The sequence below is a fragment of the Solea senegalensis genome, linkage group LG20 (assembly GCF_019176455.1).
Source record: "Solea senegalensis isolate Sse05_10M linkage group LG20, IFAPA_SoseM_1, whole genome shotgun sequence".
In the NCBI taxonomy this organism is placed as follows: Eukaryota; Metazoa; Chordata; class Actinopteri; order Pleuronectiformes; family Soleidae; genus Solea; species Solea senegalensis.
The window spans coordinates 12,126,784-12,153,887 of NC_058039.1; the positions used below are offsets into that span (position 1 = coordinate 12,126,784).

Sequence of the window (27,104 nt, forward strand, 5' to 3'; positions counted from 1 at the left end):
GACATGCTCTAGTAAGAATGACATTTTTTAGTAATTTTGGACGACATACTATAGTATGACATTTTTTATTAATTTTGGACGACATACTATAGTATGACATTTTTTATTAATTTTGGACACCATACTATAGTATGACATTTTTGAGTGATTTTGGACGACATACTATAGTAAGACATTTTTGAGTGATTTTGGACGACATACTATAGTAAGACATTTTTGGCTGATTTTGGACGACATACTATAGTATGACATTTTTGACTAATTTTGGACAATATACTATAGTATGACATTTTTGGTCGATTTTGGACGACATACTATATTGTATGACTTTTTTGAGTTATGTGTATATTCCAATATGTATATATTTTTATATATATATATACATATATATATATACATGCTTTTTTTCTGGGTCTTTGTTCATGATTACTGTTGATTGCATTTCATGAATTGGACTGTGTACTTGTCCTGAACAAGTGTAAATATGTTTTAATAAATACCTCAGGAATGATGTTAAGGGTTTTTATTTATTCCCTTATATATTCCCCTTTTTAGGACCTGTAACTTTGTTTGAAGGGCAGTTGTCTTTTAATCTGGCAAATCCAGTTTTACAGAGCAGATCTTTTCTCGAGTTTAAAGTTGTTGTTGCTGTCACTACACTGTCAAAACTCCTTACTTTTCATGTTTTTTCCTGAGCCTTTTGCGTTTGGTTTGCAGGCCATTTATGATCTTATCTCACATTTAAAAACAAATTTTTTAAACATCTGTATTCATGCGACCACGGGCTGCTACAGAGGCTTTAAAATTATTTGATTTGCAGAGCTTTCCATATGGCATAAGTTGTTCCTTTTTTTAATAAAGAAAAAAAAAAGGAAGGGCACTTCACTTGCATGAACTAACCTTGAAGTAAGAGCTGGCAAATGGTTCTGTTTGTCTGAGGACTGATGGACTAGATTGACAGGTTTTGGATTTTGTTCTGACAAGTTCAGATTTTAAAGTAAAGAATTGAACTGGTCATAAGATCTTGTTTCACTTCAATTTTTTAAGACAAGTCAAGAAACATCACATTTTGCTGTTCTGTGCATGTTCTTTTGAAGAAGACTTAAAAATAGTGATTGAGATGATAAACTCCTTTGGAAAATATCCACTGATGTTATATAATTAGAAGCTCAGTCTCTCACAGGCTTACATACAAACCAGTTTCAGAACCTTCCACACTGGCCTCACTTTCCACCAGCGGTGGTTACAGCATTTTCTCTCCAATTGTAATCCACTGAAACAGCACCATCTAGTGGCAGTAAAGTAGTACTTAAGATGGCGGCTTGAAGAAATACAAGAGTCGGGCAGCTCTTTTCAGAAAGATTATATTACATAAACTTTTTTGATTACTTACACACAGTTTTAAACAGTTTTTTCTTTTTTCACTTTTTTGTGACACAAACAAAAGACGAGGTCACTCTCTGTGGAGAATCTCCAGGACACGTTTTTTTTTTATTATTTTGAGGTTTTGACCATCCCACCCCATTTTTCCCTATATTAAAAAAAGGAGCAAATAAAATAAACAAACAACAAAAAAGATTGACCCCTATGATATCACCCCATTGCCACTTTTTATTACAAACATCTTTTGATCGGTTTGAATCGTCCCCTCCCCCTCATGATCTGACATGGAATATTTAAAAAATCTGAGAGTTATGTGGCTGCGTGCATGTGTGTGTACTTATAAAATAATAAACTGAATTTGCTTTTCAAAGCCAGGTGAGACAGAGGAGCAAACAAAGGCCAAAGTCAAACAGTATCAACGACAAGGGAAGTGTGACAGAAATGGAGAGTCACCATTTAATCATTACAGTGGAGGCAAAATTTAAACAGCACAGTACAGTTGATGAAAACACTAAAAGAAGGGATATTACAATAAAATATGGCCACAGATTATTTGGTTTGGAAAGGGCGTGAACAGAAGCACCATAACTCAGGCTGGCAGTGAGTTCAACAGCTGTCAGCTGCAGGAAATAAATACAAATGAAACATACCACATTTGACCGGAAGATTTGGTGGTTCTTCTTTTTCCTCTTTAAATCTTTAAGCACCCTGTTTGTTTTAAATAAATACAATAGAATATCACTATTTCTGTACAAATGGAATGTAATGCACATTTTCCCCAGTAAAAAGCATTATGAAATTATGTTTATAAAAAAAAAAATAGTCTAAAGAAAATGGAGGACTAAGACATTTATGCTTTGGTATAATTAGCACCGTTCAGTAAAGCCTGCACTTTATTCACTGCTGCAAAAATAAAAAGAGAAAGAGGAAACTTTGACTGTGATTTTACATATTTAAACCCCCATGTTGACGACAATGATAATGATGATGATGTTTTGTACTGGGATGCAAAAACAATAATCAAAGAACCCTGAAAGTGACCCGGGAAGTGTGGTAGTGACCCATGATTGACAGACAATGAAGAATCAGGCACCGCTAACATGTTCAGCACAAAAATAATGGCTTTAAAATTCACTTATTTATGGTGAGGACACGTCTCCTGGCCCGACTCACTGCACGCAGCAGGTTTGCTTCGATGGAAAAAAAAACAATACAATTTCTGAGGCTGAGGAAAACTCGTCCAGTTTAAAGAAAAAAAATTGGAAGCACTTTAACCTCACTGAATCACATTACTATCAAAAATGAATCATCAGTTTTATTGACACTGCGAGGTGGCCATGAGGAGAAAACCAGTCAGATATCAGTTTCAACGAGCAGGACGCCGCTGAAATGGAAACAGGCAGAGTTTATTCTTTGGTCTTCTGATGTAACAACCTAAGAGATTTACAGAGGTGGCACTGAGGTTTGTTAACATCTAAGCTCTTGGGTCGTCAACTGTTTGATGTTGGTTCTTCATGAGACGTTTTGTCAGGTGAAAAGTTGATTAAAAAAAGCTCTCAATTCTCAGCAACTTTCTATCAGAATGATCCGCAAGGGGCTGGGTCATGATCAGAACATTTGATACAGCATTGATAACGTTATCTGGACTTCGATACCGATTCCTGAATGATACTTTTGATATCAATTTTATTAAATCTGTTTTAACAAAAAAAAAAAATTACATGGCACATTATGGTAAAATGATTTGTGTTTAAGCCATAAGATCTCAGTCAAACAACATGCTGCATGCTTATTGGCTCACAATCCCTGTTTAAATGAACACCACTGCTACCAAAATATTACAACACGTTTGTGATATTAGGTGATACAGAGAAAGTTCGATACCCAGTCCATTCCACTGAAGTATTGACAGCCCTATGAACGACTGAAAGAATAAACCACAACACAAAGCCACTGTTTGGAACATTGTGGAAGCAGACAGCACTTACAGGAGCCTCGAGCACCTTTGGTCATTAAGGAGTGAAACTGTCAATCAAGCTGCTCGCAGTGTGAAGGTGGAGTCACAGAAGAGGGGGAGGTAGAGCAGGTGAGATGAGTGGGGTCAAAGAAAGAGACACAGCGGGGAGGAGAGAGGAGTGAGAGGGGGATCAGAGGGAGACAGAGGGGTGGAGGTGATGAGACCTTCAGGCCTCGAGTTGCCAGCTTACTCTCTTTTCTCTCTCTTTGCTGCTGGTAGAGAAAAACACTTTCTCTGAAGAAAACTCCGGCTTTTTTCTTCCTTCCTCGCTGACGTGCCACCGAGCGTTGGTCTCTCTTTTTTCTCTTCCCAAGTTTTTTTTAGAATTATTATTTCTCTCCTCTTTGCTTTTATTTTGACGTCCATTAATTGTTGGGAGGATGTCACTTTTCCCAGGCACGTACTTGAGTGTGAGTGCTTTGTGTGTTTGTCTCACAACAGCATCTGTGTGTGTGTGTGTGTGTGTGTGTGTTTGTTCCATATCATTTACAAGATAATTTACAAATTACTGGGCATGTATGTTTATGATGTATAAGTGCATGTGTGTGCATGTTGTTTTCTGGATATGTATGCGTGTGTGTGTGTGTGTGCGTGTGTGTGTTTTTAGCCTTGGAAACAGACAGGTCCCACTTCAAAGCCAAACTGCTGGTTGCTCTCCCCAAAGTCTGACACCTTGATATCCAGCAGAGGGAGATGCTCCACCTGCGGCGTGTTGATCTCCAGGACTGTCCTGTCGAAGCCCTTTCGATACTGCAGAGAGAAAACAGAGAAAACAGACGCACGTCAGACAATGTTAAAAACCTTGCTATCAGTTTATCAATGACTGATTTCTGTTTTGATTTATTTTTTAAGCCACTAAATTGAGTCAAATCTGTGAGTTATAAATAGTCTGGTCCTCAGACTCTAAAGAGGAAGCAGAAGAGCAAGTTTCAATGATCCAGTTAAGAAGTAAAGCTATTTAAAAGAGGAAAAAAACAAACTACTATACTCACAGAGCAGCCGTCGACCAAGGCTTTAATGTAAGGGTTGGTCTCGTAGCTCAGCTCCTCCTCGTTGGCGCTCTGCAGGTGCAGCGCCCTGTTGTAGTTGTTCTTGGCACTTTGGTCGGCCCAGGCCACAGAGCGGTGGCAGTGGTAGGTGATTTTCTGGTGGGCCTGGATGCTTAGGAGACGCAGGAAGCCCAGTTGGACCACGCCCACTGGCTCGCCATTAGAGTCCACATAGGAGAACTGGGATGAGGAAGAGGAAAAAGGAGGAGATGACAGTGAGGACAGAATCTACTTCAACAGACAAATTAAAAGTTTCACACTCAGGTTTACTAACCTTGCTACCAGTTCTGAACTGACTGTACCAGGATCCTGGAGTCTCTTTGTCCCAGGAGCTCATCTTCACCTGCCATTGGACATGTCCACAACGTTTAGTTTGATATATTGATTTTTGAATAAACAAATAAATAAATAAATACAGCTCAAGTGAGAAAAAGGACAGTTTGGATCAAATGGTCTGAAGTGCTACAACACTCCAGTTTCAAATTGAACAAGTAATTTCTAAAAGGTGGGAAATAGACAAGACTGCAAACTATAATTATATACACTAACATGCTTCAAATCTTTTTGATAAACAGTGTTGCTGATTGTGTGGACTGACCGAGTTGATGTTCTTGCTGGGATACAGGCATGTCTCTGCTCCATTCGTGAAATTACAGAAGACCTTGAAGGAGTCTCTAGAGCAGCCCTGGTTGGGGTCAATCCAGTACTCTCCTGCAGAAGGTGACAAAGACATAAGGCAAGGTAAAAACGACAGGATAGAGACAGATGCAGGGATCATTACTCAGGGGTCATAAGCCGGTAAATGTCTCTTTTAAGCCTCTCACCGTCTTTGAGGTCTGGCTGACTGAGGTACAGGTCCTGGCAGGTGCGGGCAGGACTGTCCTGGGTGCCCAGAGGGAACCGCATGGTCTCAATCTCCTGGCGAAGTGAGTTGAGAGAGCCAAAGATCTCCTCCATGCCTTCGCTGCCCATCAGGAACTCGGTGCCAGTGGCATCAGACGCAGGCATGTCAGCATCGGACTCTGGGAGCAACTGGCTGGCGTCAATGGAGCGCTTGGACTTGGGACTCCTCTGGATTGGCAAGGGCTGAATGACTTCACCTGGTGGGCCCTGAGAAACAAATCCACATCAGCAATGAGGAGCAAAGAGTGAGAGAAATAGAATGTAATGGTAAATCCTTAATGAATCACTCACAGGAGGTCCAGGAGTTCCTTGAACACCCTTTTCTCCCTTCGGACCAGCTCCTCCCTAAACACACAAGAAAGAGGAGATTTGAAGTATGAGAGCATGAAATAAACATCAATGTGAACAATTTCACTCAAATCATGGTACAATTATACTCACAGAAGAACCTTTAGCTCCTTTGATACCTTGGGGACCCTGGAAACAACACAATGGCTTAATTTTACAATAGTGTTTCATTGTTTATTATTTACAACAAAACTCAGAAACATTAAAGAAGCAGAGGTGGAGGAAAGTGAAATGACATGTCAATGGGATTAAGCACTGAAAACACTCACAGGGAGACCAGGGGGACCAGCAGGGCCGAGTGGTCCGGTTCCTCCAGACATTCCCTGTAATCACATGTGAATCGTGACGTGAAAATTCACCAATATGAATGTGAATTATAGTGCCTGGGCTGTGATGGAGGTCAGGCTTACAGGCTCTCCTTTGGGTCCAGAGGATCCCTGAGGCCCGGATAGACCACGGTCTCCCTTCTCTCCCTGCTCTCCTGGGGGTCCGATAAGCCCGATAAGACCTGGGTGTCCCTTCTCTCCCTTGGCACCGGGGTCTCCACGCAGACCAGGCAAACCAGGAGGTCCCTGCAGAAGGAAAGAGGAATACATTTTCTTTCTAATAGTTAAAGACTTATTTCATGTTACAGTGGCGGGAGTAGGGATTTGATTTGATTTTTCTTTCTCTACCTTTCGCTCACACAAAAACACAATGGTTTTGTTCACTTACAAGAGGTCCAGGTGGTCCTTTCTGCCCAGCAAGTCCTGGAGATCCTTGCCCACCCTGAAACACAGACACCCTGGCAGGTGACTCTCTGATATGTCACACAAGTTATGCAGTCTAGTTGCTGCAAAAACAAATGCAAAAACAATTGAACAATCTAAAGGTTTTGCTGACCACTGGTCCTGGAAGTCCCCTGAGACCTTCTGTTCCTGGTTTTCCTGGTTGGCCCTGGGGGCCGACAGGGCCAGTTTTTCCTGGTGGGCCAACAGCTCCTGAGTCTCCCTGTAAATGATAGTGATGATAAGAAAACAAGACTGAGATAAGATAATCCACTTCTTATACAATAGTATATGTGATGTAGCAGAACTTAAGTTGAAGTAGAAGAAGAAGAATTAATGAAAATTATTACTAGAATTTCACCATCTCCAAGATCATTATTGTTTTAAAAATCAATATAGAACCACAGGGAGATAAATAAATGTACCACAAGGTCTGAACTCACCTTGGTTCCCTTCTCTCCCTGACGTCCCTCTGGTCCTCTTGTTCCAGCAGGACCCTAAAAAAAGGACATAAAACTCAAATTCCTTCAAATAATTATGGCAAAAACAAGAAGTAACACAGCACATTTGAGGCTGATCGGGGGACTTTTCTAAGGCTGTGCTGTTGATATGGAAGTGGCACCAAATAAAGACGGTGACCTTACCCTCTTTCCTGGGGGGCCAGGAGGTCCGTTCTCACCAGAAGGTCCAGGGGAGCCCTGCAGTAACAGTAACATAGAGAAGATTAAGGTGAGTGAGATGTGGGATAAAACTTTAATTATTCATTCTGTTTTTCAACGTACAGATTCTCCTGGTTCACCATCTTCTCCTCGCTCTCCCTTTGCACCATCTTGACCCTGATGAAAAGCAGGTCAAGATTAGTCACGACAGCTAGAGGATAACATGATAGGAATTATTTCTTACATATTATAGAATATCTTGAATGTGTTGTGATTAAATAGGAAATGATACTCACTCTGGGTCCAACCTCACCAGTGGGACCAGGATCACCAGGGAAACCAACAGGACCCTGATGTTAAAATAAAAGAGGAATAACGTGTTCATCCAGCAGAGGAGTGTAACCGTATTGATGTGTGTGTGTTTGCGAATGCTTCATTGTGGGTGTCATACCGGGTTTCCTTTGGGTCCGTCATCTCCTGGTCGACCTCGTCCACCGGCAGGTCCAGCAGTTCCAGGCTGTCCGGCTTCTCCCTTCTCTCCGCGTTCTCCGCGAGGACCCTGGTGGCAGGATAACATGTTAACACACGGGCGATACCGACCAATCAGCAAAGGCGCAGGCTCCTGTGTGAGACACTCACCTTCTTTCCAGGCTCTCCAACAATTCCAGGTGGTCCAGACTCACCAGGCTCTCCCTGTGAAACAAACAGTGCTCCTGTTAGTTATCGAGACAACTTTAAATAAATTCATTTTCTTTTTCTTTTAATTGATTTCAAGTTAATGTCCACACCTTCTCTCCAGCAGGTCCAGGATTACCCAAACCACCAGGAGGACCTTGAGTACCCTAAAAAAAATTCAGACAGAAAGATTCAATAATTCATGTTATAGTTACTCAAACCTGTCAAATTTGACTTCATATGATCCTGTAGATGTTACATTAGAGGAGTAAGAGTTGTATAACCGCACTTTGTTTAGATGTTAAAGAGAAAAGCTGTAAAAGACTCACATCAGCACCGTTGGGTCCGGCAGGTCCACGGGGGCCTGGAGGTCCAGGAGGTCCCTAGAAAAATAAAGAAGGTTGCACTTTCATCATCCTTTACAAGTTGTATTGTGGTACAGGAAGTCACTCAGTGTCATCAGGGAAACTCACCAGAGGTCCAACATCTCCCGTCTCTCCCTTCTCACCTGGCGGCCCTGGCAACCCCTGCAGGACAAAGGTGACAGTCACACGAAAAACTAGATTAGCTTAGCAATTTAGCAAAAGAGTGTAGCTGAAAACGTCACGATATTATTTGGCCCAGTCCTAGTGTCCACTCTAATTATTTAAACCCTGAACCCTCATGGATTTTGATGACATCCACTGCACTGTAAGAGTGGCTACTGGGACTGAGCCTTGATAAAGATTTGATAAAGATTTGAATCTCCCTCTTTAGTGCAGTTTTTACCTGCAGTCCAATCGGTCCTGGAGCTCCAGGGAATCCTCTGATTCCTTCGTCACCTTTAGCTCCAAAATGCCCTTGCTGGCCTCTGGGACCAAGCTCTCCATCAGCACCCTGCAGCAACGCCCCAAAATTAAGGTACAAGTTCAACCAACAATCAATGCAAACTGTTTTAATTGCAAGACGTTGTGGTTTAAACTTACAGCAGGACCAGGCTGACCGACGGGACCCATTGGCCCGGGTGGACCAGGAGGACCCTGTCAACAAATAAAAACAGTGAGAAAAATAAAAATGCAGCAGACTTGGTGTTCGAGAGACAAAGTCAGATCATTTCCATCAGAAACAAAATCTTGCTCACATGTTCTCCTTTTCCTCCCTTGGCGCCCTTCTGACCGTGTTCTCCGACCTCACCCTGCAATGTCAATGTGTAACATTACTACATTACAAAAATGATCGTCAGCTGCACTGACACATCATGGTGTGTCTCTGACCTTGTCTCCATCCTCTCCAGGTACTCCAGGTGATCCGGCGGGGCCAGGCAGACCCACGGGTCCCTGAACGCCATCACGACCTGCTGGGCCAAGCGGGCCTTTCTCTCCCTTCAAAGGAGAAACACAGATGAGAATCAGTAATTTGCCATATGAACAATCCAGAATATAGACCAGATCCTGAATACTCACAGGAACTCCCTTCTCTCCAGCGGGTCCTGGAGGCCCCTGAGGACCAGGTCTGCCAGGAGGTCCAACAGGTCCAGCAGTACCAGGTTGTCCCCTCTCACCAGAAGAGCCCTGGACAATCACATCAGGTAGTTGTTTGAAACTCACACTTTAAACAGTGACTTCACACTGATAAGTGAAAATGAAATTTTTGTGATGACAGTGAGGTTTATTAGAGCTGTTTCTCTGGTAAACACATTTTTAATATGATTTAACACGTACAGCAGGTCCAGGAGGTCCAGCAGGTCCTTCACTTCCCTTCAGCCCTCCACCTCCCTGGAAAAAAGAGAACAAAGGTGATTAATTAGTAGATTTTATGTTTGGTTTTCTGAACTACTTAGAAATAATTTGCTTAAAAACTTCAAAAGGAAACACACAGCAAACAGGTAGTAGTAGTGGTAGTGGTAGTGATCAATCATGGTGATTGATTAACACAATTCTAACAATTCGATGACAAATCTTGGATCAACTGGGCTGCTTTGCCTTGCAGTTAAAGATAAATAGTGCAGTTGATAATGTATACAGTGAACTGACACTATGTCCAGGTCATACTCACAGGAGTTCCAGGCAGTCCTCTCTCTCCAGGGAAGCCTCTCAAACCTGCGGGCCCATCTTTACCGGGGCCTCCAGGGGGACCAGGGTCTCCCTTGGTGCCCTCCTTCCCGGATGGACCAGAAAGGCCTTGCTCTCCAGGTGGACCTGGGGGTCCAGGGTGGCCACGCTCACCCATAGGTCCAGTCTCTCCTGATGGACCCTGGGTGTAGATATGGCAGAGATAAGCAGAGGAAAGAAGACATGCAAAAAAGATGAGAGTGTGTACAGAAAAGTTGAATCACAGATATAGTGTGTCATTAAGCACAAGGTTAAAGAAACTCACCTGAGGTCCGACAACTCCAGGAGGCCCAGGTGGACCCAACTTTCCTTGGAAACCCTGAAGGACATTAACTTAGTTCAGGGTTTTTACTCTGCAGTTAAGAGTTTGTCCTTGTTCACAGTATGTGCTTAGATGGAGATTAAATCCTTAAATTCTTATATCACTAACTGCTGATATAGTTATTTAATATCCCAATCAATTACAACGACCTCAAACCAAACTTACAACTTCTCCTCTCTGTCCTGGGTGTCCAGGCAGTCCATCCTTTCCTGGTGGTCCCTGTAAGGAAACCAATATTTAATCAATATGTGAAGGGGCAAATGAAGATGTTCAGACTGTAAGAATCTGGAATCTAAACACTTTCTTACGGGAGGTCCCTTTGGTCCGGGGAAACCGTTGGCTCCCTGAGGCCCAGGCAATCCCTGAAGACACACAAACAACATATCATATATTCAGAGGATATAATATAGATATTATGAGGTACACCAAGCTCTCTAAATAAACCATAACCTTACCCTCTCTCCAGGAGGACCAGAAGGACCATCACTGCCCGAAGTTCCCTGGCAAGAAACAAACAAAAAACACAGTCAATTAAAATTGGATACACAGACACAAAGATAAAAATATGTACTGTATGTGTGTACATAAATCAATGCAAATAGAAAGAGTTAATAAATGATATAAATAAATGAATAATAATAATTAAAGTACATAATGAATATGATATGATAAATGACTAGTAACTAACAATGACAGGGAACAATATGGTGAGGACAAACCTTGGCCCCTGATTTGCCGGTGGCACCCCGTGGTCCTCTCTGTCCTCTGGGGCCCTGGAGGTCACAGACAGTGAAGAAAGCAACACAATTGTAATGCTTCACATTTTAAACATACTGGATGATGAAAAAAACACATGGGAAACAGGACTACTTTTCAAAATCCATCTGAGTTTAACCGAGTAAGAAAGACCACAAAGACTTATACTACAGTACTATACTACTACTGATTAAAGAAAGTCAAATGGTACCGTTGGTCCTCTCTGGCCTCTAGGTCCTGATTTGCCTGCGAGACCCTAAAACATAAAAGAAATGATTAGAGGTTCAATCACATGAAGAGCACATTAGAATAAATAACTAGTAACTCACCAAAATCTATTTTTTATCAAAATCATCTGCAGCAAAAACCTCCACAGAACTATTCACTTACCCTTGTTCCCTTCTCGCCGTTTGAACCAGGGAATCCGGGGAATCCAAGAGAGCCCTGAAAAACAAAATCAACATCAGCATCTGTTTCCAAAGAAGATTGCAGATTAATCATGATGTCACCACGGTGAGAGACAGCTACTCTCTGTGTGTCTCTTACTTTTGGTCCTTGCCTTCCAGGATATCCAGGAAGTCCAGGAACACCAAGTTTACCCTGGAACCACATAATAACGTCATAATTCACAATAACTTTAATCAGTCACAGTCATTATAATTGTATATGTTTAATTATGAATACATGTTATGACATCAAAGATGGAAAACATAGTATAAAATAGACAGTTATTTTAAATATACTGTAGTATAATTCGAAAAATGTATCAGTGTCACATCTGTTGCCCCCAAGCGTACAAGCAACACAAGTGACGATGCCTTGCCTAATTATTTATCAAGAAGGTGTCCATCCCTTAACTTTTAAGGAAATGAGTTTCAGTCCAAAAGAAGATACTATATAATGCTCCTGAAAATCTAATTTTAATATCATACTGTGTTACAAACAGCCTCCACTGTACCTTCTCTCCAACTAATCCAATGGGTCCAATCTCGCCAGGGGGTCCAAATCGACCCTTTGGCCCCTCTGGTCCGTCCTCTCCTCTGGGACCTGGTACTCCAATCTCACCCTGTAAGTATCAGAATTAATCAATACGATGTACAAAGAATAATAATTACATTAAAAATGTAATCCGTTAATCAGGGACAACAGTCCATCATCTGTCCATTTTGTCACCAATCCATTTTTCCATCTTACCCTCTCTCCCTTGGCACCAAAATCTCCTTTAATACCAGGGAAACCATCTTCTCCCTACAAACACAAACACAAACAAGCAAGAAAAAAAAGAAGTATATATATGTATACTGCACATACATCGGAATCAGAATCAGAATACCTTATCAATCTCCACTGGGAAATTGGGAATTAAGAAACTGACATATGCAGCAAAATTGCATTGATTAAGAATGAATTCAGGGGGAAAATATTTAGACAAGGTCCCTGTTTTATCATATTCATATTAGCACAGTAAGTGCTGTAGTTGTTTATTTAAATCTTTTTGTTGGAGTGAGGGGTACAAATGATATATACTAATGAAATAACCTTAGAGCCTTTTATCCTCTTATCTCAAATACATTTAGTTTAACAGATTTGTATTCATGATAGCCCACTGAATTTGATGATAAACGATAACAGTAAGAAGGTGAACACTGTTCAGCAGATTTTTTAATTTTCTGATCAATACAGTCAATAAGGTCAAAATCATCTAATAACAATATACAGGTGCATCCTTATTTTTAAATATTACTTTGTAATATTTTTATTTAGTCACTTACCTTCTCTCCCTTGTGACCCTTCAGTCCACGGATTCCTTGAGTTCCCTGCAATCAAAGCATTAAATAATGACTTTGAACATGCAATAGGTAACTATCTCACAATGTGATGATTTCTGATAAATGAACCGTACTAACCTTGATGCCACGAGGACCAGGATAACCGATGGGTCCTTGAGGACCTGAGGGACCCTGGAGTAGGTCAAAGACAGAAGGACAAGTTGACAATCAATAAGTAAAATGTTGACAGTCATTTTTACATTGACAAATACTACCACAATGACATTTTTGAATTTACTGCACCATAGTTAAAACTCGCTGCTGCTATGAGTCAGGTTTTTTTGGTGAATGGGTGATGGGGTTATGAATTACACCCACCTGATTTCCTTTTGTGCCACCAGGCCCCTCCTTTCCTGGGTGACCCTGAAGAGAGAGAGGGTTTCAGGAGAAACATCCTGTACTGTTGGATTCATATCACTTCCATTTTAATGATGAAACAATAATAGAAAAACAGGATGAAACAAACATACGGGAGGGCCGTCAGCTCCTGGCATTCCAGGCAGACCTGGTTTTCCTGTGGGACCCTGAGAGAGAGGAGGATGTGGTGGTAATGATGAGTGATATAAATAAACACAACAAATCAAATAACGTCTTTATTTCCAATGTCTCATAAATTATATCTATTATCTATTTGAAGATGCAGCTGTCAGTAGAGTCTACTCCAGTCCACTGGGTGGTGCTATTCTACAGTAAAATCTAAGAACAACACCAGCACAGCACCAGGTACACACAGACAAATACAGACAAATGTGTTGCTTGTCTTGAGATTGAGTATAATGGCATGATTCTGATTCTGATGCATCAGTGATCAGATATGTAAGAATTCTTTATATTATTTAAGATCAAGTGAGTTGAAAATACGAACACTGCTTTTTTCCTTTAGATTTTATGTGACAGAAAGAAAGATTCTCAGCATTTCTTCACCTGCCATAATTACATGGTAATGTCTAGTAGAATATCACTGAATTTTAATTTATTCATCGAGCAGTGATTCTCCTTATCCCATTATGTAGTGAAATCCAAAATATTATTCAATTGTGAAGTTATACTGAGTCAAATTAAATCATCCAACTGCATCTGATCATAATTTACAAATCACTGGAATAAATACTACCAAATTAACTACTCTCTAACTATGCACTTCTTTAGCGACTTTCTTACTTTCTCTCCTGGTGGTCCTGTGGCTCCCTGAGGTCCTGACATTCCCTGCAAAACAGATAAACAAACACATTAAATAAACATCTGATACATGCTTATTGTATCACTGTCTCCTTTTGTCTTTGTACACAGGTTCCTATAATAAGTATGACCGGTGTCTCACCTGAGTTCCTGGAGTTCCCTGCTGACCTGGAGGTCCTGGTTCTCCTTGAGGACCCTTGATGAAGAGAGAATCGCTCATTATGTGGTGCCACTAATTATCTTCTGATACAGAGGTACAAGGTTATCATGGTGGATGTTGCAGGTTAAATTGACACTGACCAAGTTTCCTTTGGGACCGTGGGGCCCGTCATTTCCTCGTACACCCTGAGAAGAAAAAATCACAACAACACTGTCATGTCACACAGTCACCAGTACTAACAGAATGTCATTGAAGTGCAGACTTTTCTTTAAAGTAACAATAGTTATACATAATTCTATTCATACAGTACCAAGTGCTAAACAATGACAACATTTATAATTGATATAATAAAACAAGAGTGGAGATTCTGCAGACACTTAAACACCTTCAAAGGGCCAAAGATAATATATTATCTTTGGCCCTTTATATTATAATATAGATATTATTTTCCTCAGAGCTGTTGTTGTGTTGTGTGTTAATAAACATCCCTGTATGTAGATGAATGCAGTGTTTTGAACTTCTGGAAGACCCCGTTGCAACAGGCAAGAGAAAAATGTAATAAAAGCCATAAATAAAGCTAATCATTTTTACCATCATAATGACAAGTTTAAGCAAAAAAACCCAAAAACGTTTAAAGGAAAACTCAGGGGAGATTCCTACAACTGTTTTGTGAAAAAGACGTTTGATAAATCATTTCATTTCATTTCATAAATCAGTGACGTCTCTTGAATTGTGCTGCTTTGGGTTGAAAACTACAATTTTGTGATAAAAAAAGAGTAAATACTGCTCTGGAGTCATAACACACTTTAAGCTACAGTGTTTGATGCAGATGCAGATTTTGACGGGTAGGTAATAACACAATGGTGGAGTCTTTTTTTTTTTAACCAACTCTATTGCCATAAACATAATGCATGAATGTCAAAAGGACACTGTGGAGACGGTGACAGAGGTGTTGTTTTGAAGTAACCGTGGGAATGCTACATGTTTTTTTTTTAGATGACTGGACATTCCCATGTGTGCTCAGGTCACAGGCTGTTTCGGGAGGTGCTGCGGGCGTTCAGTGGTCACAGAGGGATTTTTTAAAAAAAAAAGAAGAAGAAAAAAGAAAAACTGATGCATAAACAGCAGCAGCGGCGGCAACAACAACAAAGTAGTTTCTGACTGTTTATACTCACAGGAGGTCCAGAGATTCCAGGAGGACCTTTGGGTCCGAGCAAACCACGAGGTCCCTAAACACAGGAAACATTAGTTATCAATAAAAGCTCATGTTGAAGAAGGTGGGGTCTAACATTAACCAGAATGTATAATTTAATTTTGTAAGACTAACTACCAATAGTACTATTAGGAAATATTATATATTATTATATATTATATATATTAAAATATATGGTTATTTTTCCATGATAGCATGACTGTGTCACGGATGGTAATAATAGTAAATAAAAAAAAACAACTTTCAAAAAATCTATATGCAAATATTTTCTGTTTTAGTGAGAGAAGTACAAAATATACAGTAAGTTAATGATGTAAAATGTAGACTGTTGCATGAAGATACTCTTACTTTTAATTCTAAAACTTTTAATTCTAAAACTTATAGTAAAAGGTTTGAGTGCTTCCTCCACCACTGGTGAACAAACAATAGTCATGAATGACTTATTCACACACTGGATTCTAATATAAAACTATAATCTAAATGTAGATAAACCGTAATGGGAGCTCAAAAGTCAGCAGCTATATATACTGTACATCTGTGGTCAAGTACCTGACTGCACGCATAATCACATAGTTTTACTGCTATGGTCAGAAACAACATCAGTGAAGGGAATGAAGGGATAGGGTTAGGCTTAAAAAAATAAAAATAAAATTCAGGATTAAAATTAGCTGAGTTATGGAAACACTCACTGGTTCACCTGGGAGACCCCTGGGTCCAATGTCTCCGTCGTCTCCCTGGAAAACACACCGAAAACAACACGTCAAGGACAAACGATGCTGATAATGAAAGTATATAAAGCAACATATTTCTGTATATTGTGTTCTCATAGCTTCATACCCTCTCTCCGTCCTCTCCTTGGGATCCTAGGGGTCCCATTGGTCCAGGGTCGCCCTGAAGAAATGAGGAACCAAAAAACTCTTTAGCACTAGAACTGTTTGCTGTGTGATGAAGAAGTGGTGGTAAGATCATCTTGGTGATGACTCACCCTGTGTCCTTTGTCTCCAGGCAAACCAGGTAGACCATCAAAACCACGATCACCCTGAGAGACACGCACAAACACACGGATATATAAGGTGCTATTGTATCATCACATAAACCTGATTCATTAAAGCAATCAGAAATCAGTTTAAAATATTAATTGTAAATGTTAAAGCTAACGCTCCTTTACATTGCCAACAACCTTCTCCCTATAAACCCAATCTGCCTGGTCAAAACTTACTTGCTGTTCCCAAGAATAATCACAAAACTGGAGGTAACTGAGTGCTAAATGCTGTTGCCGCCATATTCTGGAATTTTGTTACTTAATTTGTGATCCATTTCATTGTTTTATGAAACAGCTATTAATGTTCTTCATCACAATAGGCCTTTGGCTAACGTTTGTCTACATCTGTTTTCTTATGTGTTGTGTATCTGATTGACCGAAATCTGACGGGACTCATGACTGGCTGTCTGGAGATGTGCAGGAAGTTACGTGATAAATAGAGTTAGATTGGAGCTTGTTCCTCAAACAAGAAGAAAAAGACAGGGACATGAACATGAGTGTGAGTGTGTCTGTGTTTTGTTTTGAGAGGCTGGATATTGTTTAATGAACAAAGATGTCAAAAAGATATAAAATGCACAGAATCAATGTGAGAAGAAGATGACCAGGCAACTAAAACTAAAGTAATTTAACATAATGTGTAATGTCAATTCTTTGGTTAAAACAAAAAAAGAATCATTTAGGGATCAGTTTCTGGAATCAGTCCAGGTATCAATATTGATACTGTATCTTGAAATGCTAGTTAAAACAGCCCAAAAAAATGCCAACTACAGTGTGTACAAACATTTAATTCTTTATATGTAGAAAATCAGACTAACGCAAGCGTTTACCTTAGATCCAATCTCTCCAGGCATTCCTCTGGCACCATCAGCTCCAGCACGGCCCTGTTAGGATATGAGCAGAGGGAGAAAAAGCTCAAGCGCCCCTCTATTTGAAATACAGTTTTTGACAGGGTGTGCTTGAATGGCAAGAATTTGAAATGGATTCTAAGATAACATCTGAGTTGTCAACACCCTTCTTAAGACTTTCTGACAAAAGCCTTGTCATGAATATTTAAAAGGGGCAAAAATGTACTTGACCAGTAGGTGCCTCCTTTAAACAGGTACGCTTTGAGAAATCTCCTTTTTTTATACTCACTCTTCTTCCTGCTTTGCCTGGAGGTCCCATCAATCCCTGGGTTCCCCTGGGGCCCTGTCACATAAATCGATTAATCACAGTGATTAATGCCTGTCTCACTGCAGATATATACAGTAAAATGAGTGTGCTGCAAGTTCTGTAGTAGCATAAACAATACTTATGTAAAAGGGTGGGTTTTTAAAAATTATGTGACTCTGATTTCAGATAGTGTTTTACCTGAGGACCAGGGTCTCCACTTTCTCCCTTTAGACCAGTACTTCCAGGACTTCCCTGAAACAGACACCATCATTATCATCACCACCATCACTGAAACTACTCACCCTTACATTAGAAAACAAAAGAGATATAACCACAAAAGGACTAAGGAGAAAAACTGTGTGCAATACCAACAACAAACTTGATGTGAACAGGTGAGGACAGGTAACATACCAGGGGTCCAGGACGTCCGGTGAATCCCATTGGTCCAGGAGGTCCTTTCAGAGCCATCTATAGACAGCGACACCTCATAATCAGTTATCATGGAGGAACATGGTTGCTCACTTTTCGTAGATGTCTTTGGATGAGCACATATTGTAAATGTCTAAAAGCATTCTGCTGGGTTTGTCTCACATGGAGCCCATTTCTGTTTTGGTGAGTGTGACATTTTGTTGATGATGATAGTACTCTAGTCATTATATAGTCACTATACTTATGTAAAGAATTATATTTAAACTTTTCCATTTTGCACCACATTCTACGGTGTGCAGTTAGGTCACCAGCATATTTAGCAAATGTATGAAGACAACATCTGGAAAAAGGAATGTTTCCAACACAGTGGAAAGGATGATTCCAAGTGATGACTGACCCTGGCCTGAGACAAGATGGCTGCTGCCTGAGCTTCCTGTGCAGAAACAACAGGACCCTTATCTCCTCCACTCTGACCAAAACGGAACTGTGAAAAGAAACAGAAAAAGTCAATTCAGCGTAAAAACACAAAAAACTGCATCAAACCATTTTCAGTGCATATCAGAGCATTACTGAAAAGATTCCAGATTTTGTATTAAAATAATCACTATATATGTACGTATATATACTATATATATGTATACATATATATTATATATATGTATATATAGCTGTGACCCTGCCAAAATAAATCAAAACCAACTGTTCAGAGTCACTCACGGGCAACATGATTGAGCTTCCAGGAGGTCCAGGGATGCCATCAGCTCCAGGTAGACCAGGTTTACCAGAAGGTCCCTGAAACAAGGAAACAGATGTAATATTTGATTTTTTTTCATATTCAAAACATATGTGCTCTGATCAGAATTGTCTGCACACATTCAAACAAGTCACCCTCTCATACTCACTCTCTCGCCTGGGTCACCAACAGACCCGGGAGGTCCTGAAGAGCCAGGGGGGCCGGTGGGACCCTAAAAGAGGTCAGGGACTCAATATCAGGTGCAGTTCATTTGGTTTCATACGTTTTTTTTTCATAAGAACATTACACTCCACAAACAAAGTTAACCTAACGTAGAACTGGCAAAATGCAAATAACTCTAGTACTGTAAATAATCCAAAGCCAAATGAGGACAACAAACTAAAGAGCAATGATTCAGTAGTATGGAGCCAACATCTACTTACAGCAGGTCCCTCAGGTCCTGGAGGTCCTTCAATCAGCATACCCTGGAAAAAAGTCAACATGATGTTAAACATGCAATGCAGGAGGGAAACAGACAACACAATATTACGGTGTTAGTCCATTACTCAGATTTGTTTTTAGATTAAGTTAGTTTTACTGCTTTGTGAAGGACGAAAAACATTCTTGACAGCCCTGTTCCTCTCCAAGTTAAATAAAATTAAAAAAATTAGCACCTCCTAGAAATCTGACTGCATGTTTTGTGTCCAATCTAATACATTTCAACTTTGGATATGCTGTAATGGTGTTCTTATGTTTAAAATACAGCAAAATGTGTTAATCAAACTAATCAGTAAGGCTAGAATTGGCTAGTCAGAAAACCTAGCTAACAAGGAGCTAATGACAACATTAACCACTGATTTAGAAGTTGTTAATCTGTGTTCTGTGAAAACTCATGCACATAATTCAGGTGTGAATTCATTCCCAGTTCTGACTCACTGCAACTGGGATGTACTATGAGTTATTTTAGGTGATTGACAGTCTGACATTTATAAAAACCCTCATATACCCTGTGACTGGATTCTGTCCTGCATATTACTGTACATTTTGAATGATTAATTTTAATGCAGAAATGAACACAGCTAAATGATATTGAATCAAACACATATGAATGATCAGTGATTGCCTTTGATTTGGAAAATAAAGAAGGTCACCAGGAGGCTGCAGAGGTCACAGAACAAATCTACACCTACTCAGGTACAAACACCTTAAAGACAATAAGTAACTTACAGGCTCCAAGACAGCAGGGTCACCTTTCTCTCCTTTCTGGCCTCTGATGGCAGCCTGGGGAAAACACACATGTGGCCAACAACACAGCACAGTCAGTACAGAGGCATGTACACACTCCCACTGTACAACTACGATGACAGTCACAGTCACAGAATTGCACATGACAGACAACACACGCTTACAAAGACACTTAAATCTCCCACATTGTATCACACACTTGTAAAAAACAAAATTATAAAAATTAAAAACCTGTTGTCTTGTGATAAAAGCATGAGGTTTAGTTCACCATACTTTTGGTCGATTCATTTTTTTCTGCATGAATAAAGAAAATCATCGGAGCTCAGCAGCTCGAAATGAAGCTATATAGAGAGATAAGCGGTATCTACAATGATGCCGCTTATCTCTTACTTACAAGATGCAGCAAGCAGTGGCCTGGTGCGCTTCATAAAACCTCTGTATGCAGTGTAAGTAGCTTGCACCATGGCAATAACTCCTGTGTTATACAACATAAATAATAAAACCAATTTCAACCAAGCTGTACTTGAAAAGCATTCAAATAAAGCTTTCTCTGTGATTGATTGAGTTTGTCCGGAGTGAATTTGAAGCTATACTTGCATGGTGGCCAAGCTGAAGTAATTTACATCTTACAATGGTTGGTAAACTAAACCAAATCAAATAATTCATAAATCAAATTCATAAATCAATGAAACGAATACAACTGCATTAGTTAATTGCTTTGTTTCCTGAACCAAATGTCTTGTTTTTCCACAGACCGAAGATATTTTAAAATTTGTGTGTATTTTTTTTTTTTTGTAGAAGAATTAGAATATCATTTATTAAAGAAAAACACTTAAATTGCTAATGTTGGGGATTAATTAATCAATAATCGATTAACTGTTGCAGCCCAACTAAAAATTAGGTGGAATTGGCCAATGTATGTTTAAATTAGCCACCATGAGTAAGAAGGTGAACTGGTCCCGGAGCTTAAAAAGAATATTAAAAAGTGCAAAAAGTAATAAATATATTACTCTATTTAATGTTGATCTCAAAATATATTTAAAGGATGGCAAACTCAAACATTTTGAGTTGAGTGGAACTCAGAGTTGGTTGAAATTGATTGATTTATTTTTTTTGCCTCTAAAGCAAAAACAACTTACGCCTCCCTCATCTGTCACAGCGGACAGGGCAGGGCCCATGTGGGCATCGATCTCTCCAGTCTCCACTAATGGCTCACTGTAGTCCCTGTAGGAATAGTCGTATTCCTTGAGGCCCACGTCCCCGGTCACATACTCCTCAGTGAAGACCTCCTCGCCTGCACCGCCAGCCTTGGTGGCATCTACCTCCTCTCCCACTAAATGTGGCTCCACCTGGGGCTGTTTTGGGTATATCAAAGGCGCGATGGTATGGATGGAGGGTAAAGAGAGGATGAATCAAGGAAAGGGAGGAAGGAGGGAGGAGGGTGAAGTATGTATGAAGAGAAAGTGTTAGTAAAGTATAGAGAAATAGATATGGGGAGTGGAAGAGATATGTAGATAGAAGTGAGTCTTACCTTAGAAAAAATAAACAATGATATACGGACAAAAAACAAAAAGACATCTGACAAACTGAGGAGACTCCATTAGTCCCTTTTACTGTAATATCAGTAAAAGGTAAAGCAGTTCTATCCTCTGACTTCACATCTAATTCTTATAACCATCTTTAGTTGAGCTGATAATTGTCTGTGTTTCCATCAAAGTATATCACCATCAGCTTGTGCGTAATGACCTATAACTAAATAGTTTCTCCAAAAACTGCCAGTGCTGTAAAAATTGGGTTTTCAAAGCACACAGCCGACATGAAACACTTAGTGAAAACAAGCTGCTGCTATGATCTAAGCTATGCAAAGCAAAAACTATGTTATTGTCTAATTTACTTACCATGGTTAAGAATGATTGAATCCAGCGGAATTACACTGTGCAGTAATCGCTTATGGAAAAACAATAATACACGAAAACATGTGGATCAACCAATAATAAATAAATAATGGGTATATTGAGTATATACTGAAATGCACCATAAGGCCTGAGTGGCATACAATATATGTTATAACTCCATAGTAGTGGAAACAAAACCAGTCATCAAAGTCAGCTAATGTACTTTAAATGGTGATTATGACAATACATGTTATTGCCAAAATAAGTGAACTGTGAGTTGAATCAGAATTGTGAGAATCCAGTTCTTTATGCTCCAGTTCATTTATTTACATTGTTATTCTCAAATGACAGTGCATTACATTCACCTACAGCTGTTGCCGTGGTTAAAACTGTACATCAAATATTCCTATGTGAATTCCCCCCTTTTTCTGAAGATTTTTGTTCTTATGAACTGATCCAAACTCAGGATCTGGCCATACGAACAAAAGAGGAATCTTGTTGTTAGGAAAAAGGGGCACATAAAAATGTTTGACAGTGTTGTATATGCAGATGAATGTGGTGCATTCTCTTTTGATGGAGGGTTAATCTTGTCATGTGGCATCGGTGCCAACAAAACAGTGATGTGTGTTTAGAACAGAGACAGAACTAAGACTACTTGGTGAAAGTAAAGACTGGGCTCACCACCACATACATATTACTGTTGGTCTTCTCTGACTATGTCACCTGTGTCACTGCTCAGTGTGTCATTTTCTTTTTACCTGCACAGGGATCTCTTCATGCCCAATCACCTCACCCTCTGGCAGTGGGACCGTCTCCTCATAGTAATAATCAGTCTCTGTAGCGGTGTGGCCAGCCTCGGTATATTCAGTGTCTACATCCTGATTGGTCAAGTTGACAGGAAGTGGGGAGCAGGGAGGAAGTAAGCAGATTTGATTGGAAGAGCGTGGTTAGTTCAAAGTCTGCTTGTGGACAATGACGAGTTAAAAGAAGAAAATGGAACACATTGTAAAACTGTGGTTGCCAGACGCAGAAAGACATTGACTGGCAACTCACATTTTTAAAGTTGCAAAGATCCATTTTAGAAAAGAAATTTCAGTTACAGAATCTCTGAGACTATAAATCTCACTACCTTATGCAAGATTTAGGGAGTCGTTAAGATTACATACACATCACTGAGATTTCTTTTCTGTGTTGTTGAATCATTTTTTAAAAAGGCCAAGAATAATGGAAGGGTGAAGTTGGCTTTTATATAAGTCTCTATCCATCCCTTTAGGTATGATGTGAAGGTAAAACCATCACATCATGACATGATGTTTTGGGATGTCTAGTTTCACCCAAGACCAGAAAACAGACAAACAACCCGATTCAACAGCCTCACAGAACCTAATTCTGTTCATTCATTTAAAGGATCAGTATATACTGTTCCCAGAACCCATTAATGACCATGGACCCCATAAAATCACTGTCCCAGGCTGCACAATAAATGAAACTGAAGTTAATTATTAGTTTCTGTGAGGCTGATTTCTTTTCATATTTGAAGCATAAATACAACAGGGTGACAGGTGTCAGAGAGAAAACACAGGTACTTAAAAAAAAAGGAAAACAAAGAGAGAGACAATGACAGAGTGACAGGGGAGTGCTGTTGTTTCGCACATGTGTACAATGTGATAGTATTTGCATTTCTGTGCCATAGCAGTCCATGCTCATTCCTTTGACTGGTTCTTGCCCCAAAAAGAAAGATGGAGCACAATGGGAGTATGGAATTCTGGTTTGGAGATCCAGTTTCATCAGCTTGAAGTAGGAATGTGAAGTGAAATAAAGAACAGCAAAACTGTACAATTAGCCATGCTGCTGTATCATATCATATGGAGCAGTTGGAGTGATCATGAAGATCATATGATATATGAACAGAGGAGAAGTTGTCCAGCTTGGTATGAATCAGCCTCCATTCTGAAGACCAGATTGTCCACCATTGAGGAACTGCATCAAAAATGTGCACCACCAGCCACAGTTTGAAAGACCAAACTATAGTTTTCATCAAAAGATCCCCCTTCAAATTATTAATGAAATGAAATTAAAAACAATGACTTCTACACAAACATTGTTGCAGACCTTCGATGGTGGAAAGAGCTGGAAACCAGATGGAACTGATGGGACATACTGATCCGGACATTCTGACTCAAATATGAGCCCTCCTGATGTACCTGTTGATAACCGTTGGTCATTTTCTTCGCTGGGACGACGGTTCCACTCAGCACCGACTTGCCAAATGGTGGGAAGGGTTTGTGCTGGGATTTGACATTAATGTCCAACATCACCTTGGATTTCGTGGGTCTGGGTGGAGTGGGTCGGACAGGGGCAGGACTCGTGGCTGCCTTCTTAGTGATGGTAAACTTTTCGACCACATTCTTCACAGCTTTGCTTGTTGTGGATTTGACCAGAGGGACTTTTGTGACCACTGTTTTAACCTTCGCTGCTTGAGCTTTGGTAGCCACAGCCTTTGCCGCTTTTGTGGGTTCAGGTTTTGATGCCTTTGTGGGTTTAGGTGCTTTGGTAGCCCCTGCTTTGGCAGTTGCTTTGGTTGCACTGACCACAGTCTTTTCTATCTTTTCTACTTTGAAAACGGTCTCAGTCTTTGATTTAGGAGTGGTTTCAGTTTTTGCCTGATTTGCAGCACCATTACTAATGCCTTTCTTCTCTACCACAGAGATAACCTTTCCGTTGCCTTTGTCAGCTTTGCCGTTAACTTTAATCTCCCCATTAGCTTTCTTCTCAGCTGTGGCTTTTCCATTTCCATTTCCTTTAGTCTTAGACACAGCAGTTGCTTTTCCATTTCCATTGGCTTTCTTTTCTGCTGAGGATTTTCCAATACTAATAAGCTTCTTCTCAATGACAACCTTGGCATTGCCATTAACCTTGACCTGAGCTGTAGGTTTAGCTTCAGCTTTGCCATTGCCATTAGCTTTTCCATTGACATTAGCTTTAGTGGAAACGTTTGCTTTCTTCTCAGCAGCTGCTTTACCATTACCATTCTTAGCTGGGGCCTTGGATTTAGCTGCTGCAGTTGGTTTGATCTTCGACAAGAGGATCTCTACCGCAGTGGGCTTTGTTTTAGATAACTTAGCTGTGGTGGACTTTGAGGCTTTGGTAGGCATTGGCGGCTTGACCACAAGTTTGTACGATCCAGTCTTGGCCGGCCTAGGTGGAGTGGGTTTAGGTTTAACAGGTGTGGCTTTAGTGGGGGCCGCTTTTCCATTGAGTGGCTTCTTCTAATATCCATGATTATTGATCGGTTGACATGTTGTTTAGTATGTTAAAGTGCATATTGACAAAGACAGAGAGAGAGAGAGAGAGAGAGAGAGTGGAGGGAAACATAGATATACACAGAGGGGTTGGGAGGGGGATGAGAAGCACAAACAAGGGATGGACAGAAGGAGAGAGAAAGACAAGAGTGGATGTTTTGAGAAACAATGACATAAAGATGGCCAAGGCTTGGATGATTATCTGAGACTGTACAGGCATTACTGGATACAGCAAATGATTAATGTAGCTTTTACAAAAATACCACCAAAAATACTTGTGCAAGTATGATTCAAAACAAAATGTATACATATTTAAGATCACATAATTTGGAGTATTGCTGATCTCTCCAGTAATGCCATTCCCACTATTAAATGACAAAGCAGCATCTTTGTGCTAAGTAGAACTGGAGGCTGTGGTTTGGCAGAGGCACTGAGGGTGTGACTGGTCAGGTGAAGCTGGTGCTGAACTCACACACACACACACACACACACACACACACACTATACAGATGAACAAACACACAGTTTATAATGTAGTGATCGCTCCAAGTTCAAGACATGAGGGTGTTTGCAGTTATTGAGCCATGCATAAGAGAGGCCAGGCTTGTTTGCAAATGCAAGTTAGTCACATAAAATCACAAAGGGAATAATAACTGTTCTTGATAATAGTTACAATGCATACTGCATACAGTGAAAATACATGCAAACAAAAAACAGCACCCTTATAACCTAGTTTGAAGGGAAACAGACAAGTAATATAGATACAAAACATATAAGATCTAAATGAAGAGGAACTCACTAAGGAGACAGACTGTGTACATAAATGTATGTCACATATGCCATACAAAGGTCAGATGCACAACCATGAATGCATTTACCAACACAAAAACATGTGCATTGATATTCGCATGTTGACAGGAAAACTGGTGACGCATGCGGAGATGTTCTCCAAGACATTTAGGAAAACATGCAAGTAACAAAACACGACACATGCCCTGGTCAGAAAGTATCACAAATGTATCTGTAATGTATCTGTGGTTTTATGAAACCAAAAGTTTGGCTATCTGTTATAAATGACCATGCAGTGAGTGTGAGTGTTTGGTGAATTATGTTGTTTGGTGTTCGTGTGACTAAAAGTGTAAATTAAAACAAGATTTAAAAAAAGAAAAAAGAAAAAAAAGAGAGGCTAATTTGCACTTTATTAAATGTTTCCCATGCTCACCTGTATTTGCATATTCTCTGTACTCAATCCTCATTTTAATTATGATGTTGATATTAAAGCTGGAGTAGGGAGAATACTTTTGACGTTAGTGGTCAATAATTTCATAATAATCTGCTGTTGTAAGGTTAATCAGGTGAAGACTTATTGCTCCTGCACTCTGTTTTCAGTCATGACAGCAGACTTCAGGGTAATTCAGAGAGAGGACATTGGCTATTCCACTCAGTACCAGCACATACACATACTTTTGGTAGAAAACGTCCTATTTCTGATTTGACACAAAGTAAGAATAAATATTGGGAAACTGAGTTGAGAGGAATGTGGGAAGAACAATAAATGTGCATGTTTGTGTGTCACCACAGCTGCACCTACACCCACCCTAGTGCCCCCACTTGGCCACATCTGAACACACATACACACAGTGGACAACATGTAAATGACAAAAATCACAAGGAGCACAGTTAATCCTGTGTGACGGAGGTGTACGGTGGACCAATGTGGATTAAAGAAATGGTGATTAAAATGAGGGAGATATGGAGTGATGAGGGATGAGAGAGGAATATGTGGCTTTCACACAAATATTGGAAAAAATATGCAATGTAAATTTAGTTGACAATCAAATTTTATGTCTAAAGTGTAAATTAAGTTATTGCTGTGATACCTCTCTCTCTCTTTCTCTCTCATTCTCCATTCCTCCAAAAAAACCCAGCTCGTGTTTTCCCTTTCTCTTGCTCCCT

The 27,104-nt window shown here is 40.0% G+C and overlaps 1 protein-coding gene across 2 annotated transcripts in view; it reads right to left on the reverse strand.

The window, feature by feature from the left end:
• Window positions 1-1,825: 1,825 nt before the first annotated feature.
• Window positions 1,826-27,104, reverse strand: part of col11a2 (collagen, type XI, alpha 2) — a 29,819-nt gene continuing 4,540 nt past the window's right edge. The window contains exons 5-63 of one of the 2 annotated variants that reach the window (XM_044052871.1): window positions 22,605-22,724; window positions 21,091-21,306; window positions 19,934-19,987; window positions 19,150-19,191; window positions 18,876-18,938; window positions 18,691-18,765; window positions 18,371-18,457; window positions 17,956-18,012; window positions 17,743-17,796; window positions 17,527-17,580; window positions 17,220-17,273; window positions 16,336-16,389; window positions 16,188-16,241; window positions 16,040-16,084; window positions 15,313-15,366; window positions 14,278-14,322; window positions 14,120-14,173; window positions 13,960-14,004; window positions 13,269-13,322; window positions 13,117-13,161; window positions 12,877-12,930; window positions 12,742-12,786; window positions 12,164-12,217; window positions 11,928-12,035; window positions 11,516-11,569; window positions 11,360-11,413; window positions 11,181-11,225; window positions 10,933-10,986; window positions 10,669-10,713; window positions 10,522-10,575; window positions 10,379-10,432; window positions 10,157-10,210; window positions 9,836-10,033; window positions 9,502-9,555; window positions 9,244-9,351; window positions 9,055-9,162; window positions 8,922-8,975; window positions 8,767-8,820; window positions 8,570-8,677; window positions 8,275-8,328; window positions 8,131-8,184; window positions 7,915-7,968; window positions 7,766-7,819; window positions 7,578-7,685; window positions 7,423-7,476; window positions 7,250-7,303; window positions 7,112-7,165; window positions 6,911-6,964; window positions 6,583-6,690; window positions 6,415-6,468; window positions 6,111-6,272; window positions 5,970-6,023; window positions 5,794-5,829; window positions 5,644-5,697; window positions 5,274-5,559; window positions 5,048-5,160; window positions 4,724-4,792; window positions 4,393-4,629; window positions 1,826-4,150 (exon numbers count right to left, since the gene is read on the reverse strand). In XM_044052871.1, coding sequence (XP_043908806.1) covers window positions 4,004-4,150; window positions 4,393-4,629; window positions 4,724-4,792; window positions 5,048-5,160; window positions 5,274-5,559; window positions 5,644-5,697; window positions 5,794-5,829; window positions 5,970-6,023; window positions 6,111-6,272; window positions 6,415-6,468; window positions 6,583-6,690; window positions 6,911-6,964; window positions 7,112-7,165; window positions 7,250-7,303; window positions 7,423-7,476; window positions 7,578-7,685; window positions 7,766-7,819; window positions 7,915-7,968; window positions 8,131-8,184; window positions 8,275-8,328; window positions 8,570-8,677; window positions 8,767-8,820; window positions 8,922-8,975; window positions 9,055-9,162; window positions 9,244-9,351; window positions 9,502-9,555; window positions 9,836-10,033; window positions 10,157-10,210; window positions 10,379-10,432; window positions 10,522-10,575; window positions 10,669-10,713; window positions 10,933-10,986; window positions 11,181-11,225; window positions 11,360-11,413; window positions 11,516-11,569; window positions 11,928-12,035; window positions 12,164-12,217; window positions 12,742-12,786; window positions 12,877-12,930; window positions 13,117-13,161; window positions 13,269-13,322; window positions 13,960-14,004; window positions 14,120-14,173; window positions 14,278-14,322; window positions 15,313-15,366; window positions 16,040-16,084; window positions 16,188-16,241; window positions 16,336-16,389; window positions 17,220-17,273; window positions 17,527-17,580; window positions 17,743-17,796; window positions 17,956-18,012; window positions 18,371-18,457; window positions 18,691-18,765; window positions 18,876-18,938; window positions 19,150-19,191; window positions 19,934-19,987; window positions 21,091-21,306; window positions 22,605-22,724 — 4,545 coding nt within the window. In that variant the 3' untranslated portion in view covers window positions 1,826-4,003. The remainder of the gene's footprint in view (window positions 4,151-4,392; window positions 4,630-4,723; window positions 4,793-5,047; window positions 5,161-5,273; window positions 5,560-5,643; window positions 5,698-5,793; window positions 5,830-5,969; window positions 6,024-6,110; window positions 6,273-6,414; window positions 6,469-6,582; window positions 6,691-6,910; window positions 6,965-7,111; window positions 7,166-7,249; window positions 7,304-7,422; window positions 7,477-7,577; window positions 7,686-7,765; window positions 7,820-7,914; window positions 7,969-8,130; window positions 8,185-8,274; window positions 8,329-8,569; window positions 8,678-8,766; window positions 8,821-8,921; window positions 8,976-9,054; window positions 9,163-9,243; window positions 9,352-9,501; window positions 9,556-9,835; window positions 10,034-10,156; window positions 10,211-10,378; window positions 10,433-10,521; window positions 10,576-10,668; window positions 10,714-10,932; window positions 10,987-11,180; window positions 11,226-11,359; window positions 11,414-11,515; window positions 11,570-11,927; window positions 12,036-12,163; window positions 12,218-12,741; window positions 12,787-12,876; window positions 12,931-13,116; window positions 13,162-13,268; window positions 13,323-13,959; window positions 14,005-14,119; window positions 14,174-14,277; window positions 14,323-15,312; window positions 15,367-16,039; window positions 16,085-16,187; window positions 16,242-16,335; window positions 16,390-17,219; window positions 17,274-17,526; window positions 17,581-17,742; window positions 17,797-17,955; window positions 18,013-18,370; window positions 18,458-18,690; window positions 18,766-18,875; window positions 18,939-19,149; window positions 19,192-19,933; window positions 19,988-21,090; window positions 21,307-22,604; window positions 22,725-27,104) is intronic. The other variant, XM_044052872.1, reaches the window with a different exon arrangement.